Raw genomic sequence first — 19,143 nt, 5'->3', positions numbered from 1 at the left:
TCTTCGGTGGTGGCTGACAGACATGGTCATCCACACATACATACACACACACACACACACACACACACACACACGGTAAAAAAAAAAATACCCTACCCACTTGATCTGCAAGCGCAAAACTGACAATAAATTTGAAATAAATTCAAAGAAAGTTTGTAACTTTTGCTTATCTTATTTTGATACCTTGATGTTTGTTTTTTTCCCTCATTTTTACACTATTTACTGATAATTGTTTGTTTTGGTAATCATATCAATATTAAAAATATGAACAAATAGCCTAATTTTCTGCCATATACAATCAGCTAGCTAACAACAACTTTGTTCTGGGAACCAGTCGTTAAAATGATTCAGTTCAAAGGAGTCATTAGGTGGCGAATCAGACATTAGCAGACGCGTTGTGTGTGAATCCCGTCTTTAGAACATCGCGAAAGATTTGTCAACACACAGAAAACACTTCATAACCGGATAGGATTTGTTTCCTGTTTATTTAAAGTATGCTTTATGTCAGCTGGTCAGAGAATCAGTCAATGTTTTTTGAGCGCATTTCACACCCAGCAGTAATTAAAGGAAGACGTCTGATAGCGCCACGTGCAACATGGATTCGGTCTTCCGACCTTTTGATTTTGATTAACGTAATATGTGAAACATTAGAAAGCTAAGAATGCTTATTTTGAAGACAGAGAGCGTGCGAGCGAGGGATGAGCTCACTGGTCGTTCTCTCTGTCACTCAGTTAACTCAAGTGCAGCAGTCATCTATTCTACATCACTCATAAATCACAATAACTGATCAAATAAGGCTTTGGCGGGACAAAAATTTGTTTTGGCGGCCGGCAAAAAAATTTCAATGTAGGAAAAACCCTGATATTGTTTCAAAGCAACTTCACAGAAAATGCATGTGTCTACATTACAGAAAAAAAACAGAGAACATTAAAATAATTTTTAAGATTACCTTTTACACATTCAGGGTCAACATCTGTAAAAGTTCTTCAGGATCATGGATCCAAAACTTCTGGATCATGAGGGGGGAAGAAACATGCACACACACAAATGAATATTAATTTGTTTGATAAAACATTAATATTAATTATCAACTTACGGACAAGGACTTGCAAAACATACTCACCAGGCCCATACAAAAAATTCACAGTAGATCCAAAATCCTGGTTTGCCTATAATTTTTCAGAGTCCAAGTATGGTGGTTTCCTGTCCTCTCTGTTGAACAAGTGTACATGACAGTGTTCTCTGATTACTCATTCCAAAGCTCTGTTACATCTTATGACAAGCTTGATCTTAAAACTAGCTGACAGTAGGGATGGGCATTATGACCATATAATTATACATACATGAGAAATTATATTTTACAATAACGATATCACAATATATTTATTTTGATGGATATTTTATTAAAATGCTACAGAATAATACTGCTTTAAAAGTCTTCACTGTATGATATTCAATTAATTAATATCACATGATTCTTAAAGAAGCAGAAGGTCTTCTCTATTCTTTTGTTTTATTAAAATGATGACAAAGCTGCAGCCCCTTTAAGAACGGATGCACAGAATGACACGCATCCGGGATTCCCCACGTTAACTTGAACTGTTTGACTTTACTTAAGACATAACTGACTGTTTAAATCAAGTGAATACCTCACATGACAAGGTTTCTGAGATAATTGTGTGCATTTTACAGAAAGATAATTGATTTCGGGATCGCATGCTGTCTGAGAGAGGCTTATTTTAACACATGCATGTCCCGTTCATTATTCTACATTCATGCATGTTTCCTTGTCAAAATGTCAAAAAGTTTTAGTACAGTCAGTGCTGCGTTATATACGCTATATTCACATTCCGCAATATAAAACGGTAATGTTATCGTTTACAGCAAAATCACTAACAATAGTCAGTATCATCAGATCGCCATAACACCCAGCCCTATCTTAACAATATTACAACACAACAAAACACAGAAACAGAATATGTAAGTTAATCACGATTAGCATATGACTTTAATGCACTAACGTTATATCTTGATGAGCAGTAGAACCAATATAAAGGGATTTACGTTACCTTCTGCCGTCTGCTGTCCGCCATTGGAAACTTAGTCTGTTCGTATTCATGTTTTTTCGTTCTCAGTCGACATCCCACCATCAAAATTCGTCCAAAATAAGATTTTAACAGGTTTAAATGGTCCATGCAATGCCATTAATAGACCGACGTGAAGATTAGAAGCCGCGATCGCGTCGCGTCCCCGCGAGCCACGAGCAACGGCAACGGGTGTATAATTCAAACTGAAGGCGGGCACTGTCATTGGCCAGATTTCTGGATGACGTTCAGATTGACCAATCACGCTCAAAAGAACACGGAAAGGCAGCAAATAGCCTTGCAAATATAGAAAAAAACTTGTTTTAAACAACAGTTAGAAAATGTGTATATTTATTTTTATTTGCTGTTATATTTAATTAATCGGTCAAATGGTGTTTTGTGGTGTGGGCAGAGGCCTGGAAGTTTCAACCTGGAGAGCAGTGCAGATTTGTACTCTTTAAAAACAATTATTGTTTGATATTTAGTTTGCTATATATTTTGTTATATTTGTATCCAGCATTGAATGTAAAAATACACCTTCACTGTAAAACAGAAAATTAAAGTAAAATATCTTAATTTAAATAAGGAAAAATCTGTAAACTAATAGTGTTTTCTCTAAAACGTTTAATGTAAATTTCTGTGAAGTTTTTTAACTTTATTTGACTTAAGATATTTGACTTTAATTTTACGGTTTTTGTTTTGCAGCTGTAGCTGCTGTTTTTTTTAGGTTTTTATTTTTACAGTGTAAATATAAAACTAATAAGATTTACTTTAAAATGACAAAGAATAATGTTAAATTGTTAGTATGGACATAAACATAAACCTTTAATATAATGAGCTAAATATTGTATTACCGTTGTTAATTTACAGATATTGTTTGTAATTTTGCATGAATTTGTTATTTATGAAAACAGAAAAATAATACAGTGATGTTCCTGTAAAAAATGAGAATTACTGTAGTTTGTCATTAATGATATAATCCTTAAAATAACAGTCAAGTTGTTTATTTAGATATTGTTTGTAATTTTACATCGTTTTAAACGTAATTCAAAATTAGTTTTTTTCTGTAAAATTAGGATTCTTTTTATTGGTTGCCTTATTTTTATTGGTAACCTTATTGGTTGCACCTACATCTATTGTGAGTGGTGGATTTCAAACCTCAAAACGCCCCTCTTTTGCAGCGTGTTAAAGTTAAGAATCTTAGAGTGACACTTTTTGTGAACAGTTGCAGAGCTGAAAGGTCTGCTTGTGTTTCTGTGTTTCTTGAGCAAGTGAATCCCATGCTCTTTTTTATTCCATATTTTTATTTTGAGCATATCAGTTTTTGGTGTTTTTAAAACAAACTTTTTCATTTTCCACATTTCATCTCCTTTTTATTTAATTCTATTATTGCCTACAATTTGTAAAACTTTGCAAAAATTGTTTGGGGATAGTCTAAAATGTTTGGTTAATTATCTTTTGTTAATTCCATTACATTTCTTTGTTTATTTCATTACATATTCAGATTTTTTTGTGAACGTATATGTTCAGACAGGGTTTTTATTTTGTACTGTTTTTATAAAAAATATTTGATTAAGAGACTCTTTTCATGCAGTGGTTTTAAGGCCCTGACACACCATTCTGATGGTTTGGCCCAGACCCAGGCAACGTGAACCAACCGCACAGTCGGCTTTAGTCATTGCTAGTTCAGTTTAGTGTTTCAGGGCCTTAAGAATTCTTTTTTCTGTGCAAAAAGCTTGTTTGCTGTAGCCTACAGTAGACCAGAGATAATTCTCAATCCTGAAGTCGTCCCCTGCCCCCCCTCCCTCTGAGAACAGCCAGCACAAGTGTCAGTCATTAACATATGAAAGGTCTTCTTCACACCTAACAGTCCTCAGTCCTAGCACACCCAGCAGTGTTTCAGCTGTATATGTCCGTGAAATTTCACGGATTCCTGTATACGTCCGCATACGTGAGGTTTCCGGGTTTTTCTGGAAATATACTGTTCCGTGTTACTCTGATCCGCTTTTTCCCACATACATCCGGTAAACATCAAATTACACAGGAGTATACCATGCCCGGATAGTGCCGGATTTCAGTGTTTTCATGCAGTGTTGTTCACTCTGCAGTGAGCTCGATCCATATTAGGCATGGTAAAACATTGTCCCTGATTAAATAAATAAAGAATTGTATGAATGAGCAACATTTGTAAATATGAAGTTTATGAAATTAAATGTGTTACTATTGGAAAAAAGTGATGCCCTTGTACCATATCAAAGCACAAAACAAAGGTCTATAGAGTGAGCATTCCATACACAAAGCCTGAATCTTTACACACTGATTTATACACTGGACAATCTTGTTTCTAATCTTGTCTGGACAGCATTTTTGTCGCGATCCTACCATGAACAACACACACACCTGCAATGTTTCTTGATTTACCAGAAGGAAGAACACATTTAAACAATAAGACTAACTGTGTTGAGCTGTAGAACAATGACCAGTTTTCAGTGGATGAATGATCCAAACAGTTGCTCACCTGTCTAATAAAACACATCATATTAAAGCCTCTTTGGCGTTTCCATGGTTTCTACAAAATAAAATGACCAGCTGTCCTTCAAAGACCACATTTCAAAGACAGCTTGCTCATACAGGTTTGCGCTGCACAACATCAGGAAGATCAGACCATTCCTAACAGAGCACGCAGCACAGCTTCTCGTCCAGGATCTGGTCATTTCTAGGCTTGACTACTGCAATGCGCTTCTGGCTGGACTTCCATCGTGTGCGATCAAGATGCTTCAAATGATTCAGAAAGCAGTGGCACGTCTTGTCTTCAGGGCCCATGTCACACCTCTCTTCATCTCGCTTGCTTACAGATCCACCACAAGCTCAGCACCCGCATATTTCCACTCGCTCCCACGAGTCTACATCCCCACCAGATGCCTTCGCTCTGCAAAGGAGCGACGGCTCGTGGTACCACCACAGAGAGGCATGAAATCCCGAATATTTTCGTTCCCTGTTCGTTGCTGGTGGAACGATCTCCCCACCTCCATCCGGAAAGCAGAATCACTGACAACATTCAAAAGACAGGTGAAAACTCATCTCTTCCGTGAGCACTTAACCTCATCTTTAAAAAAAATAACTGTATTCCCTCCCTATTCTAGCTTTTGCTACTCAAAGCAATGTCCGATACTTAATATTTTGAGCACTTTTTGTGATTTTTCACCTCTTCATGACGGATCGCTTCCTTTATTCATCAGTTGTAAGTCAGGTATGATGTCATTGATAGCTTAAAATTGCTTATTTCTCTGGATTTAAACATTCTAGAAAACATTTGGGATAGTGTAGGTACAAAAGTCAACATTATATATATATATATATATATATATATATATATATATATATATATATATCATTGTTCTAGTGGTTTTTGGAGATTTGAATCAAAAAATATTACATATTGTGCCTTTAAGTAATGAATATTCATTAGCCAAGCCAAGCCCCGCCTATCAGGATGAGCCAATGTGTGATTTTTCACCTCTTCATGACGGATCGCTTCCTTTATTCCTCAGTTGTAAGTCAGGTATGATGTCATTGATAGCTTAAAATTGCTTATTTCTCTGGATTTAAACATTCTAGAAAACATTTGGGATAGTGTAGGTACAAAAGTCAACATTATATATATATATATATATATATATATATATATATATATATATATATATATATATATATATATATATATATATATATATATATATATATATATATATCATTGTTCTAGTGGTTTTTGGAGATTTGAATCAAAAAATATTACATATTGTGCCTTTAAGTAATGAATATTCATTAGCCAAGCCAAGCCCCGCCTATCAGGATGAGCCAATGTGTGATTTTTCACCTCTTCATGACGGATCGCTTCCTTTATTCCTCAGTTGTAAGTCAGGTATGATGTCATTGATAGCTTAAAATTGCTTATTTCTCTGGATTTAAACATTCTAGAAAACATTTGGGATAGTGTAGGTACAAAAGTCAACATTATATATATATATATATATATATATATATATATATATATATATATATATATATATATATATATATATATATATATATATATATATATATATATATATATATATATATATAACATTGTTCTAGTGGTTTTTGGAGATTTTAATAAAAAAATATTACATATTGTGCCTTTAAGTAATGAATATTCATTAGCCAAGCCAAGCCCCGCCTATCAGGATGAGCCAATGGGCGCAGAGGTTTGATGTCATCTCGAGGAAGTGTTCGTGTATGACAGCTGAAGAGAGACTGTTGAACCCGTTTAGCCCTGTATCCTCCCCGAAACATATAGCGATGGAATATCTAATATTCTTCATTCAGAGTCAACGAGGATAACGCCTGCTGTGTTCCTAGCCATATAGTGGGCTAAACATCAGCTGTTGTGTTTGTTTTCGGAAAGGATCGGGATCGAGCCGGTGTGAGGTACAGTACTGTTAATCAACCAGCACACTAGCGGCTAACTCATTAAACCTGTGTTTAAATTATTTTATTTCCTAACACTTTTGTCAAACTGAACCGTTTATAACGATAGAGTTTTGTGGCTGGATTGTGGCTATCGCAGGTGTATTTAGTGTTGTACTGCAGTAGGATCACGACAAAAATGCTGTCTCGACAAGCTTACAAACAAGACTGTCCAGTGTGTAAATAAGTGTGTAAACTTTCAGGCTTTGTGTATATTAGTGTATTGAATGCTCACTCTATAGACCTTCGTTTTTTGCATTGATATGGTACACAGGGGCGTCACTTTTTTTCAGTAGAGTATGAGTTAATTTAATTTCATAAACTTCATATTTACAAATGTTGCAGATTCATGCCATTCTTTATTTATTTAATCAAGGACAATGCATAGTGATAATACAGAGGGTCAATGTAAAATGTGCCACACAATGTGCCAAATTTCATCAGTAAAAATCAAAATGCTCACAAATTATTATTTTTTTTGACAAACTTTTGTTCTTCTTGAAAAAAAACACAATGTCTTATGAGATCTTTTAGTTCTGCCGGGGGTCTATTCCTGTCATGGGTTCCTCTGAAAACGAAAGAAAATTGACTACAGACAGCTCTTGTGTATCCCTCTGTCATTTGATATATGTACTCCTTGTATATGGTGGATCAAAACTGTTAAAGTCACCATGAAATCAAAATATTGCAGTATTTAATTATTTAAATTATTTGTTTTAAAATAATCATCATTATTGTTTAGGGCTGCACGATTTGGGGAAAATATCTAATTGCGATTATTCTGGTTAAAATTGCGATTGCGATTTAAAATGTGATTTAATATTATTATTATTTACAAATTAAAAGTGTGTATATAACATTTTGTGTTTATGTATTAATATGACTAATAATAATTATTATGATTATTATTGTTGCTAAATAAAAATAAGAAATATTACTATTACAATAACATTCATTATTAAAAAATTAAAATAGAGTATTTAAGAATAAATATAACAGTATAATAATAATAATATTTATATTTTATAGAAAACTAAAAAATTATGGGTTACCTGTTAATATGCAGACTAAATCTGCATTTTTTTCTATGACTAAAAATCATTAGAAAGGTCTATTATATAAAAATATTATTATAAAAATCTTTTTAGCTGTGATATTAATTTCTTAAAGTCTATGTTTTTAAAATGAAATATGAGCCTCTTATGCATCCACTGTGGGGATTAAAACTCCTGTACATTAAAAGAAAAACATATGGATTGTCATATAAATTTATTTAGAAGTATTATTTTTCTTATTTTCTACCCAAAATTTTCACTCATACCCAAGCGGCAACCTTCCACAGTTAAACTGCAATTCATCGACTGGCCGCTAGGGACAGGCTTCAGAAGGGAGCAGAATCTTATTGAGCCCCATGTTAAAATGCCCAACTTTACAGCAGAAAAAAAACATGTTTACAGCCTGGTACAAACTGTGGTTTTGGTCTATACGGCTAATTTTGCCCTTCATGACGACTGTGAGGGGGTGAATTTTTTTATAACTCATTCGTTTACATTATATAAAGCATTAAAGTTCTCCATAATTAAGGGCGTGGCCACTTCGAGTGACAGGTGGATAGCCATTTATCTGCTGTCTGTTAGTCATCGCGTCACTTAAGCTCCGCCCACGTCCCGCCTTTTTGCCCATTTTCTGATATCCTGGAGTGACGCGCGATGACGCGCTGCCAAGATGGCAACGGCCAGCTCGTCCATACTTTGCGCTTCAGAACGGCTCATCAGAATCCTATGGGTGACGTCACGGACACTACGTCCATATTTTTTTACAGTCTATGTTCATACCTGAGGCTAGAGGGCGCCCTCGAGCAGAAATTGTTCGTTTTCAGGAAATCCCTATGGGAAATCCCTAATGTGAAGCTCGTGCTATAGGCTGAATAAAACAAAGATAGAAACGCTTTGACTGATTAAACATGAAGATAATACTTCTGCGACAAGATATGGTGTATTGAGTTCTTCAAGCCTTCTCGGGTATTTTCATAATAATAAAGTATGCAGTGCTGATTGACATTCTGTGATAAGAAGCCACATCAGCTCGACTGACTGTATGAAGTGAGTTAAAACCACTTATTAAACGTTATTAAACCTGTTATTAAACGTTGTATTTTGTTGGACTACAGGTTTATGAACGCTTCGCATTACTTCACATTACATTTGTTCTTGTTTGTGAAGCAGTTTCACTCAGATATACGGCACAATAGGGAAGAAAAGATGAGAGAAACTTCTGTTTGTTTGATGTATTTATAGGTATTCAGCAGTGACATTGTCAGGCCTTTTTTTTAATTTACAACAAAATAAGTTAATTTCCTGCACAAAATATAATACCATTGTAATATAACAATATAACATGTAACGATAAACTTTACAGTGGCTAGTTGTATAGAGTTAACCTCTTAGCCGGGAGTTGACGGGAGTGGGCGTGTTTGTACTTTTATTTACTTTTGTTTTATGAAAAATATTCAATCAACTATCACAAACTATGCATCATTTGAAAGCTAAAACACTCAAGATGCATGTTCAGGGGGGTATTCCAGAAAGCATCCCATATACCCTGAACTCTCGGTTGATTAACCCAAACCTTGCTTACTCGAGGTATGCTGGTTCACCCCAAAATGACCATCCTGTCATCATTTACTCACCCTAATGTTGTTCCAAACCCATAAGACTTTCCTTCATCATATAAAGCCATCGAGTCTCTTCAGAAAATTTGGAATAAGTCGCTCAATTCGTATCGATTAGTTTTAGGATCTCTATATGAACTTTTTGAAGCGTCAGTGGAAGTTGCTTAGACTGTCAATGGAGGGACAGAAATCTCTCAGATTTCATTTAAAATATCTTCATTTGTGTTCTGAAGATGAATGAAAGTCAGTCACATTTAATTTAACCATTAAAGCAGAGTCAATAACAATAAACTATAAAATAAAAAAATAAAATATAACCGATTTCATAAGGACCTCACCAAAATTAAATTTAATGCACTGCAAAAAATGATGTTCTTCCTCAGGATTTGTGTTTTCCAGTTCAAATTCCAAACATCCTTAAATCAAGAGACATTTACTTGTATGAAGAAACAAAGTCTTGTTTTCTAAGAAATTGAACAAAATTAAGTGAGTTTATGCTTAAAACAAGACCAAATACCTGTCAATGGGTATGAAATTGCTTACAATGGAATGGAGTTGATTTTTATGAACCCATTGGCAAATATTTGTTCTTGTTTTAACCCCCAAGCCCCCTTCGTATAACAGCCCTTAATCCCGCCTTCGTGGACAAATTTGGGCACGAAGGTCTCAGGTGTGATCCCAATTTTTTTTTTTTAAATAAATGTTATATCATCATCTTCGATAAAATAAATTCTATCAATTTATGCCTTTTTTTTTGTGATTTTTGGGGTATTAATGAATTTATTAACCTCTAAAAGTACCATATTTTTTTTATGTAAAATATGCTTATTTTTATGTTATATTTAATATTTCTTTAACTTCAGTGAAAAAAATAATTCCAGTAAGTCCAGAGAGCCAAAACCTAAAAATGTGGTGACTCATTCAATGGCTTTCAATCCAATGATTTTGTGGATGTGTGTGTTTGTGTGTGTGTGTGTGTGCACGAGTGTGAGTGTTTGCCACATTGAGAGTGTTGTTTAGGCTTACTACTCCTTCATTTGTGTGTATGTATGGTCTGCATTTTGTTGGATTTATTGATTTTTATTGGACAAATAAAAATAAAAAAATGCTCTGAATTACAGTTTTTCCCATTCATTCCTATGGGTGCCCATTTTTGTCCACAAAGGCGGGATTAAGGAGGGTTTTTTTTCCCAAGCACTTAACATTGTAGAATCGAGTAAAAAAAATGTTGTGTGTTCAGGTGGCAAATTTAGGAAAAGTAGCCAAGTCTTGTACCACTCAGATCAAGGAATATATATATATATATATCACTTTCACAAGATTTGCCAAGGTTTCTTCTCAATCTTTCAGCTATTTTTTGCCAAATTAATTAAAGAGTTATGGAGATCCTTTGGATATTGTATTTTAAAACTCTGAAGCGTGACTAATGCAACTCATTGTGTGCTTATACATTTACACTTAGAGAACATTTTGACGTGTTATGTTCCCTTCAATTTATTCCTTCAATTTTCTTTAATTGGTCTTAAAAAGGTCTTAAATTTACCTTCATAAAACCTGCGGAAACCCAACAGCAAACATGGCCAGTGTGAAAGCATCCTTAGGATGTACTCACACTAGGCACAGTTGCCTTGTACCGTGCCCGAGTGCGATTGTCCAATTGTACAATTCATGTTCATCAATAAGGTGATAACCAGGACCGTTATAAACCTAAATATACTTGATTTAATCAAAAAGTGTATCAAGTAGTAATAGTTTGGTGTTTGCTGTCGTAATGAGGACAGTAGCGCACAGCTGTGGTTAGCGTTCACACTGAGCATACGAACCATGCTCAAGCCCAACCGAACTGCGCTCTGGCCCACCTCTTCCAAGCGGGCCAGGGCCGGCCAAACGAACCAAGCAGGGGCACGTAATGGAGCGCTCACACTTGTCAAACGAACCGGTCTTTGGGGGTCAAACGCGCTCTGGTACAGTTCAGAGCGCCTAGTGTGAGTACACCCTTACTTAAAATACCACAATGAGAGCAACTATTTGACCTGGAGTTTGCCTATAGACAGTGTCAACATCCTTGCAGGTATGCAGGACATTTCAAGAAGTGGAACATTGTTGCTCTCTGTTAAGTGTTTTGGGTTTTTTTGTTGAATGTGGCTTGTTGCATGTTATTGTGTGTAGGTCTGGAAGAAACTTGCCAGACTTTGTCTTTCTGAGTGTATCCAGTGTAATTGTGAACTGACACTCATATTTTGCTTTTTTTGTTCCAACTTTGGCATCCAGATGGAGAATTCTGGAGAGTCTAAATGGACTCTTAAGTCAGATGCAAGCTCAGAGTCTTTTTCCTACTGTTGCCCAGCCTGTGATAGCAGTGAGGAGCCTTTCCGTGGAAAAGTGTTCCGGAACAGAACTAAAGCCAGGAGTATGTCTATGCCATCAGCACCTTGCTCTGCTAAGTTCAGGTAAAACAAGACTGTCTGTCAGGGTAAAGACTTAAAGGGGACCTGCAGTATTTTGCCCCTTTTCACAAGATGTACTATAAGTCTCATGTATCCCCAGAAAGTGTCTATGAAGTTTCAGCTCGAAATACCCCACACATAATTTATTATAGCATTTCAAATTTGCCCCTATTTGGCAAAAACACTGCGTTGTTGTGTGTGTGTGTGTGTGTCCCTTTAAATGCAAATGAGCTGCTGTTCCCCGTCCCACTTTCCAGAAGAGGGCGGTGCCTTTACAGCTCGTGCTTCGGATACTCTGGCTACAACAAAACTAGAGAATGTCACGTAGTGCTGGGCGGTATACCGGTTCATACCGATTACCGGTGTTTATTTTTTTTATGATATGAATTTTGATGATACCACAATACCGGTATATGCCGCTTAAACAACGTTCAGAATGCGGCGCAGCGCGACACTGTTTGAGAGGGGTCACGTTTTTACTTTTGCACTGTAGTGAAGACACAGCTGAGATCGCAGTACAGCCTATGGCTGAATCCGAAATCGCCCCCTAAACCCTCATTAACTATTCCCTACATTATCCAATATAGTTCACTTGAAGGAGTGAATGAAAACGAGTGAGTGATTCCGGACAGCCGTTGTGTGTACGGCTGTGTGGATTGAATGGTGCACTCAATAATGTCCACCATGGTTTCGGACACCACTACTAATGGCAAAAAGGCAAATAATGCCCTATTTGAGTGTATAGGGGACGATTTTGGAGTCAGCCTATAAGTACTGCGCAGAATTCAAACACGGGGCGCGCGCAAGAGATCGGTTTCTGCACCGAGTGCCGTTTTGAAACTAACAACGCCCACCACATGGATTATATAGCACAGATATAGACCAGAGCGAGAGCATTTAAGTTTTTTATGGACATATACAGGTGCTGGTTATATAATTAGAATATCATCAAAAAGTTGATTTATTTCACTAATTCCATTCAAAAAGTGAAACTTGTTTATTATTTTCATTCATTACACACAGACTGATATATTTCAAAATTCAAATGTTTATTTCTTTTAATTTTGATGATTATAACTGACAACTTAAAATTTGAATATTACTTAAGACCAATACAAAGAAAGGATTTTTAGAAATATTGGCCAACTGAAAAGTATGAACTTGAAAAGTATGAGCATGTACAGCACTCAATACTTAGTTGGGGCTCCTTTTGCCTGAATTACTGCAGCAATGCGGCGTGGCATGGAGTCGATCAGTCTGTGGCACTGCTCAGGTGTTATGAGAGCCCAGGTTGCTCTGATAGTGGCCTTCAGCTCTTCTGCATTGTTGGGTCTGGCATATCACATCTTCCTCTTCACAATACCCCATAGATTTTCTATGGGGTTATAGTCAGGCGAGTTTGCTGGCCAATTAAGAACAGGGATACCATGGTCCTTAAACCAGGTACTGGTTGCTTAGGCACTGTGTGCAGGTGCCAAGTCCTGTTGGAAAATGAAATCTGCATCTTCATAAAGTTGGTCAGCAGCAGGAAGCATGAAGTGCTCTAAAACTTCCTAGTATATGGCTGCGTTTACCTTGGACCTCAGAAAACACAGTGGACTAACACCAGCAGATGACATGGCACCCCAAACCCTCACTGACTGTGGAAACTTTACACTGGACCTCAAGCAATGCCTCTCCTCTCTTCCTCCAGACTCTGGGACCCTGATTTCCAAAGGAAATGCAAAATTGACTTTCATCAGAGAACATAACTTTGGACCACTCGGCAGCAGTCCAGTCCTTTTTGTCTTTAGCCAAGGCGAGACGCTTCTGACGCTGTCTGTTGTTCAAGAGTGGCTTGACACAAGGAATGCGACAGCTGAAACCCATGTCTTGCATACGTCTGTGCGTAGTGGTTCTTGAAGCACAGACTCCAGCTCCAGTCCACTCTTTGTGAATCTCCCCCACATTTTTGAATGGGTTTTGTTTCACAATACTCTCCAGGGAGCGGTTATCCCTATTGCTTGTACACTTTTTTTCTGCCACATCTTTTCCTTCCCTTCGCCTCTCTATTAATTTGCTTGGACACAGAGCTCTGTGAACAGCCAGCCTCTTTTGCAATGACCTTTTGTGCCTTGCCCTCCTTGTGCAGGTGTTTTGAGTTAATTAGCTGATTAGAGTGTGGCACAGGTGTCTTCAATATGGAACCTTTTAACAATATTCAAATTTTCTGAGATACTGAATTTGGGATTTTCCTTAGCTGTCGGTTATAATCAACAAAATTAAAATAAATAAACATTTGAAATATATCAGTATGTGTATAATGAATGAATATAATATACAAGTTTCACTTTTTGAATGGAATTGGTGAAATAAATCAACTTTTTGATGATATTCTAATTACATGACCAGCACCTGTATATCATGTACTCTAGTGCTCTAAACACGAACCAAAAGCGTGTATGTGCATATACCGTGGTCATATTTTAATATTCAGGTGTCTGTAATGCATGTGTTGCAGGTCTGTGTTTTATTGGTTGTTGCCTCTGCACAGCATCATTTTGTGGGGCTTTGCAAACCTGTATTAATTCTAGTGTGGGATTTTTCTACAATATTCACTCGTCATGACAGTAAAATAGGGCATTCTAGTCAATCTCCTGCTCCTTCCTTCCTCTCTCAATCAGTAGAAAATGTGGTTAACACCCTGTCATGCATAGGGGGGAAAAAATGCCATCATATACCGCGAAACCGCTATAATTTAGAAAAATACAGTGATATTTTTTTGGTCATACCGCCCAGCACTAATGTCAGTCACGCAGCCAAAATGTCATAAATTGCAGATTGTTTAAGAAAACCGCCACTACGAAAGCATCTGATCCTAGCGATGTGGATTTGTTATAGCACTTTATATAATAGATTGTTTAAAACAGTGAAACAGAAAAACAGTGTCAGTGTCTTTCACTTCGGAATACAGCTTCAGTTTTTACTATAAAGCAGCTCATCTGTGTGTTCATGTTTTCACTCGTGTCTGACCTCAACACCTCAAAAGCCACACCTCAAAGACGCACCCCTATTACATCATCACCACGGACCAATGGTAGTTTGAAGGTGTTTATCAGCCAGAGCAGACTTTTCCGGAAAGTTTGATTTGGAAAGCTGTTTCGAATGCCAGAAACAGAACTTGAATCTGAATATGTCCGAAATGACGTAATCTGCTCTTCAGTTCCGCTTGAAGTATATTGGGGCCTTTGGATGTAAAGTGCCTTTAATCTTGTCTGTTAATATGTGTTTCAGTTGAGAAGGTTTATGTCCTGTTTTATTAGAGAAGAAACATGGTCCTGTACTGATTCAACTGCATGTTACTTTAGACAAAATTTAGGACATGTTAGACCAGGGGTGTCCAATCATGCTCCTGGAGGGCCACTGTCCCGCAGAGTTTAGCTCCAACCCCAATTAAACTCACCTGTACCAGCTAATCAAGGTCTTATTAGGCATACTAGAAACTTCCAGACAGGCGTGTTGAGGCAAGTTGGAGCTAAACTCTGCAGGACAGTGGCCCTCCAGGACCGAATTTGGACACCCTGGTGTTAGACTGATAGATGGTTCCGTTCTTGGATGCTGTTTGTTGTACTACAGTGTACAGCTTTCCAAAATACACAACACTTATAGCTATGACAGTGGATGTTGTATTACAATATAATATAATAGCCTGATGTCACTAATTTTATATAGTTTCATGATCTACACATGAAACACACGATTGCCTTGTCTTACCACATAGTTTACACAACTGCATCAGTCTTTCCACACTTGCAACACTTCTGCTTTACAAAATGTTGTACTAGTTCTGTTCGGTGACATTGAATGTCATATGGGTAAAGGGGAAGATAGGTTTTTCTTTTTTACTTTCCCACACACTATACCATATGTACCACTGCAGTCTTCCAACAGATGAATGCACCATTTTAAAAGTTCATTGCGTTACTAGTTATACAGTGCTGCTTGAAAGTATGTGAACCCCTTGCAGAATCTGAAAATGTGAATAATTTGAACAAAATAAGAGGGATCATACAAAATGCATGTTATTCTTTATTTAGTACTGTCCTGAATAAGATAATGTTCATAAAAGATGTTTACATATAGTCCACAAGACAAAAAAACAGCTGAATTCATAAAAATCACCCTGTTCAAAAGTTTACCAACCCTTGATTCTTAAAGAGATAGTTCACCGAAAAATTAAAATTCTACCAAACCTGTATGAGTTTCTTTGTTCTGCTGAACGCAAAAGAAGATATTTAGAAGAATGTTTGTAACCAAGCAGAAAGAGCAACCATTTACTACCATAGTAGGGAAAAAATACTATGGTAGTCAATGGTTGCTCTATCTGCTTGGTTACAAACATTCTTCAAAATATCTTCTTTTGTGTTCAGCAGAACAAAGAAACTCATACAGGTTTGGAACAACTTGAGGGTGAGTAAATGATGACAGAATTTTAATTTTTGGGTGAACTATCCCTTTAATACTGTGTGTCGTTCCCTGGATTATCCATGACTGTTTTGGTGTTTTGTGATGGTTTTTCTCGAGCCCTTGTTTGTCCTGATCAGTTAAACTGCCCAAAGTTCAAATCCTCCAGATCCTGCTAACTCTTCAGTTTTCCAGTATCTTTTGCAAATGTGACTGTATGATTTTGAGATCCATCTTTTTACACTGAGGACGATTGAGGGACTCAAACACAACCCGTACAAAATACGGTAGTAATTAATATATATGTTTTACATATATATTGAACTTAATATACATTGAACTTAAATTTACAGTAAAAACTGGCAGCTGTGGTTGAAGTACTTTACTGTAAAAACAATTATAGTAATATTTTAGGTTTTACAACACTAAGCTAAAGTTTACGGTAAAAAAACTGCAGCTGTGGTTCCCAGTACCACATGAGTTCAAATGAGTTCAAAACCAAATTGTTATTTCTTTCATACGTATACATTGATAATTAATAGAGGTTTAGATGTTTTATTTAAAATAATACCAGTACCATAATGGTACAGTGTTTGATTTAGTGTTTGACTTTTTAACATTCGTTTTCCCTGGCAGCTGTAACAGTGTGTTTATAAAGCACATGGCAAGAAAAGCCAAAAGAAAATGTGATCAGGTGATGTTGGCTATGTAATGATAATGGCATAATCATAATATAGTGGCCTGATTCACGGATCTCATATAGCATCTAATCTTTGATTGTATGAAGAATGTTTAATAAGTTTCATATTATTGAGTATGAGAGCCAGCAGTTACGAACAGATAATCTGAAGAAAATATGATGTATATGAAAAAGTTTTGAACTACAGCATCATTTTAGACAAACAATGCATGCTGGGAGGGGAGCGATGGATGAGTTTTGATTGGTGGCTCCCTTCATGCACTGCAGCACTTTTTATCGTCAACATTGTTGAGATTTATACGCTGATTCTTGATGTCTGTGTGTCTGAAAGATACAGTAGCTCAACTTTATTTGTGCACAATGTTTTTTAAAATTCTTCAGATTATCATAATGCTGTTAGATCTTAATAATTAATAATGTAAAATTAATGACCTGTATAACCAAAGATAAGACTCTATCAGTGAATCAGGCCACTACAAGATGTCATCATCATCATTACATAACCAATATCACCCGATTCATTTCCTCTTGGCTTTTCTTGCCATAACAAATGTGCTTTATAAACCGTGACAGCAGCCAGAGGAAAAACGGATGTTAAAAAGTCCCAAGAGCCCAATTAAAGCAAACACTGATTTGATTTTCAAACTTTATTTTCAATAAAACGTCAACAACTAAACCTGTTGATTCTCAATAAGAACTTCTGTAGACATAAGACAAAAAAATTAGAGATCTTGAGAGATTTAATGTTGTTTATCTTCAGTTTATTTTATCTGTGGCTGTAGTCAGTTGTAGTTCTTGTGTTTCTGCTCGTCTCTTCTCTTTTTTTCTGTTTTTGTTGTTCCTCTAAAATTGACGTTCCCTGTCTGGCACTTCACATTTGATGTTATTTCATTTGAATAGTTATGTTTCTTATATTTTGTTATCAGTTATGTGCATTTGGGGTTTGTTACATGTTGTTTAATGAATGTTTATTGCATGATTTTAGAGTCATGGTGGTGTTTTGTATTTGTATTACCCTGTGGACCTTCTTAATATGAAGATGTGCCTCAGCTTGTGAAAAACGAATTGTGATGAACTTTGAATCATCATCATGTGGTTTTCTTTTGTAACCACCTGTGTTATTATGGTTGTTAACGGTATATTTTAATGGTATTAAGCAGATTTTAGTTCTTTAGTGAAATGGAATATTAACATTTTATCATTTAATTACTTTTTTTAACCGTAAATTTAAGTCCTGTAAAACCTAAAAGGTTACTACCATATTTTTACACTGTAAAATACTGGCAACCACAACTTCTGGGTTTTTACTGTAAATTTTACCGTTTTTTTTACATTGCAGTTAATAAATCTTCTGGCCTGCTTTTGAATAATGTACGTTTACCTCATATTATAATGTAAAATAAATTACTGATCAGTTCATGTTTTTTTTAGTGGCTGATTTTGATTTATATGTGAGAGATGTTGTGTTGTGAGATTAAATGACAGTATGTTTTCTGGAAAGCCACACTTTAGTTTGAGCAGCTTCAAATGGTGAACTACTTGCCAATATGTTGTCATTGTGAGTATGTTACTCAATCACTAAAATAATGTATAATTATATTATATTGCCATAAATATATTGCCCCTAGTATAACCACCCTATTTTCTATCGTCATTGCCATTGAAATTCATAGTTTTTGTTGAGTTTGTGGTTTGTTATTTGGTCAATGACTTGCTGTCAGCAAAAAACTTTGTTTATGTTTTTATACTACTGATCTATTAGGGCCCAAGCACATTGCCCTGTGCACATTGTCAGAATAATATTGAGACAGGGCTGATGTAAAATTGCGCAAGTTTGGTATCGTTGTAAAGCGCAGTATTTCAACAGAATATTCATTGAGAATTCTCAATGGCATGAGTATGCAGTTGCTTATTATTTGTATTTGGGAACGCAACATGCTCCAACCATTTTCCTGAATTCGCAACGAGAAGCGTTTATAAATCTGTTATAAATTAGCATTATGGTTTTCCTGTGGTTTCCCGCCCCCCAAAAAACTCAATGGTTTAAAATCTGAAAGCAAAGAAATTAAGACAACCATAAATGTTGTAATTTTACTAATGTTCTGTAAAATAAAACGAGATATTGACATAGTCCTCTTATTTTTATCCATTTAAATGCATATACTCTTTGTGCACTGTTTTTCTTGAGTTTTTCTGTGATGGTGCCATAGTGCTTGGGCCCGTCATCGCCATATATATTATATATACTTAAAATTAGAGGTCAATCTAATTGTCTTCTCTCTGTTGTTT

The 19,143-nt window shown here is 36.0% G+C and overlaps 1 protein-coding gene across 2 annotated transcripts in view; it reads left to right on the top strand.

The window, feature by feature from the left end:
• Window positions 1-6,301: 6,301 nt before the first annotated feature.
• Window positions 6,302-19,143, top strand: part of nadka (NAD kinase a) — a 42,195-nt gene continuing 29,353 nt past the window's right edge. Inside the window, exons 1-2 of one of the 2 annotated variants that reach the window (XM_079827176.1) lie at window positions 6,302-6,554; window positions 11,536-11,714. In XM_079827176.1, coding sequence (XP_079683302.1) covers window positions 11,536-11,714 — 179 coding nt within the window. In that variant the 5' untranslated portion in view covers window positions 6,302-6,554. The remainder of the gene's footprint in view (window positions 6,555-11,535; window positions 11,715-19,143) is intronic. The other variant, XM_079827177.1, reaches the window with a different exon arrangement.

The sequence above is a fragment of the Gobio gobio genome (assembly GCF_949357685.1).
Source record: "Gobio gobio genome assembly, chromosome: 10".
In the NCBI taxonomy this organism is placed as follows: Eukaryota; Metazoa; Chordata; class Actinopteri; order Cypriniformes; family Gobionidae; genus Gobio; species Gobio gobio.
Note: the sequence above shows the minus strand (reverse complement) of the source record. Positions and strands in the feature narration are given on the sequence as shown.